Genomic DNA, 893 nt, shown 5'->3' with positions numbered 1-893 from the left:
AACATGCTGCCAGGTGAATATTTTGTAAAGTCAAAAACAGGCAGAAAAAGTGTCAAAGTATGAAAATATTAAAAACTTAGCTGACATTTTGTAAAACTGGGTGAATGTTTTGAAAAAATGTAGTAAACATTTATTTTGACTACCATTAGTTAAAGGCAATATTAAAATGAACTATTTATTGTTTTAAAGAAATCATCATCAATCTTGATGTGTTTTGAACAATGTTTATTCTGACAATGAGAGACGTATATGAAAATATTTTCTATTTAAATAACTTTGACATTAATTTAAAAAGAGAAACACTCGTTCACCCGGTGACCCCGTCACCATCACCATTTATTTACAGTTTGTACAGTGACCCGTTGTTTTCTAACTCTCTTATTTCATCACCTGCATAGACTGTTGTCATCATCGACTCAGCTTTTCATCAAACCTGCAGACAGAACAACAGAGACGTTAAAATGATCAAACCTGAGTGAACAGTGGACAGACAACACAACATCATAACATATGAAGGACACATGATTTAATGACGTCAATAAAACCAAAGTCTGATAGATTATTGATTATATAATATAAAATAATATTCAATATGTATAAAAAATATAAAAATTGTCCATAAGTTGTGTATAAGTGTCCAAAAGAGGTAAAAATGTCTGTAACGTACGGTGAAAAACTCACTCCGTTTTTTTTATATCCTAACATTCATGATAAAAACATTACAGTTTGACTCAGATTTTAATTGTCAGTCTCCGGTGCAGACTGTCTCAGTGGTCTTTAACGTTCACACTGATGTCACTGGTCTTCGGTGAGTCGGTGGTTCAGCGGTGGTTCAGTGTCATGGTCTTACTGGCGGATAGTCTCGGGAATCTGTAGTCTGTCTGTGGGAATCA

The 893-nt window shown here is 33.7% G+C and overlaps 1 protein-coding gene across 1 annotated transcript in view; it reads right to left on the bottom strand.

Moving 5' to 3' along the window:
• Positions 1 to 208: 208 nt before the first annotated feature.
• bnipl (BCL2 interacting protein like) overlaps positions 209 to 893 on the bottom strand; it is a 4,625-nt gene continuing 3,940 nt past the window's right edge. The window contains exons 9-10 of the mRNA XM_025061614.1: positions 851 to 893; positions 209 to 433 (exon numbers count right to left, since the gene is read on the bottom strand). The exon at positions 851 to 893 is cut by the window's right edge and continues 13 nt beyond it. Coding sequence (XP_024917382.1) covers positions 409 to 433; positions 851 to 893 — 68 coding nt within the window. The 3' untranslated portion in view covers positions 209 to 408. The remainder of the gene's footprint in view (positions 434 to 850) is intronic.

Source organism: Cynoglossus semilaevis, chromosome 13 (assembly GCF_000523025.1).
Source record: "Cynoglossus semilaevis isolate Cse_v1.0 chromosome 13, Cse_v1.0, whole genome shotgun sequence".
Lineage (NCBI taxonomy): Eukaryota > Metazoa > Chordata > Actinopteri > Pleuronectiformes > Cynoglossidae > Cynoglossus > Cynoglossus semilaevis.
The sequence above is the reverse complement of the archived record's forward strand: the minus strand, read 5'-3'. Positions and strand labels throughout refer to the sequence as shown.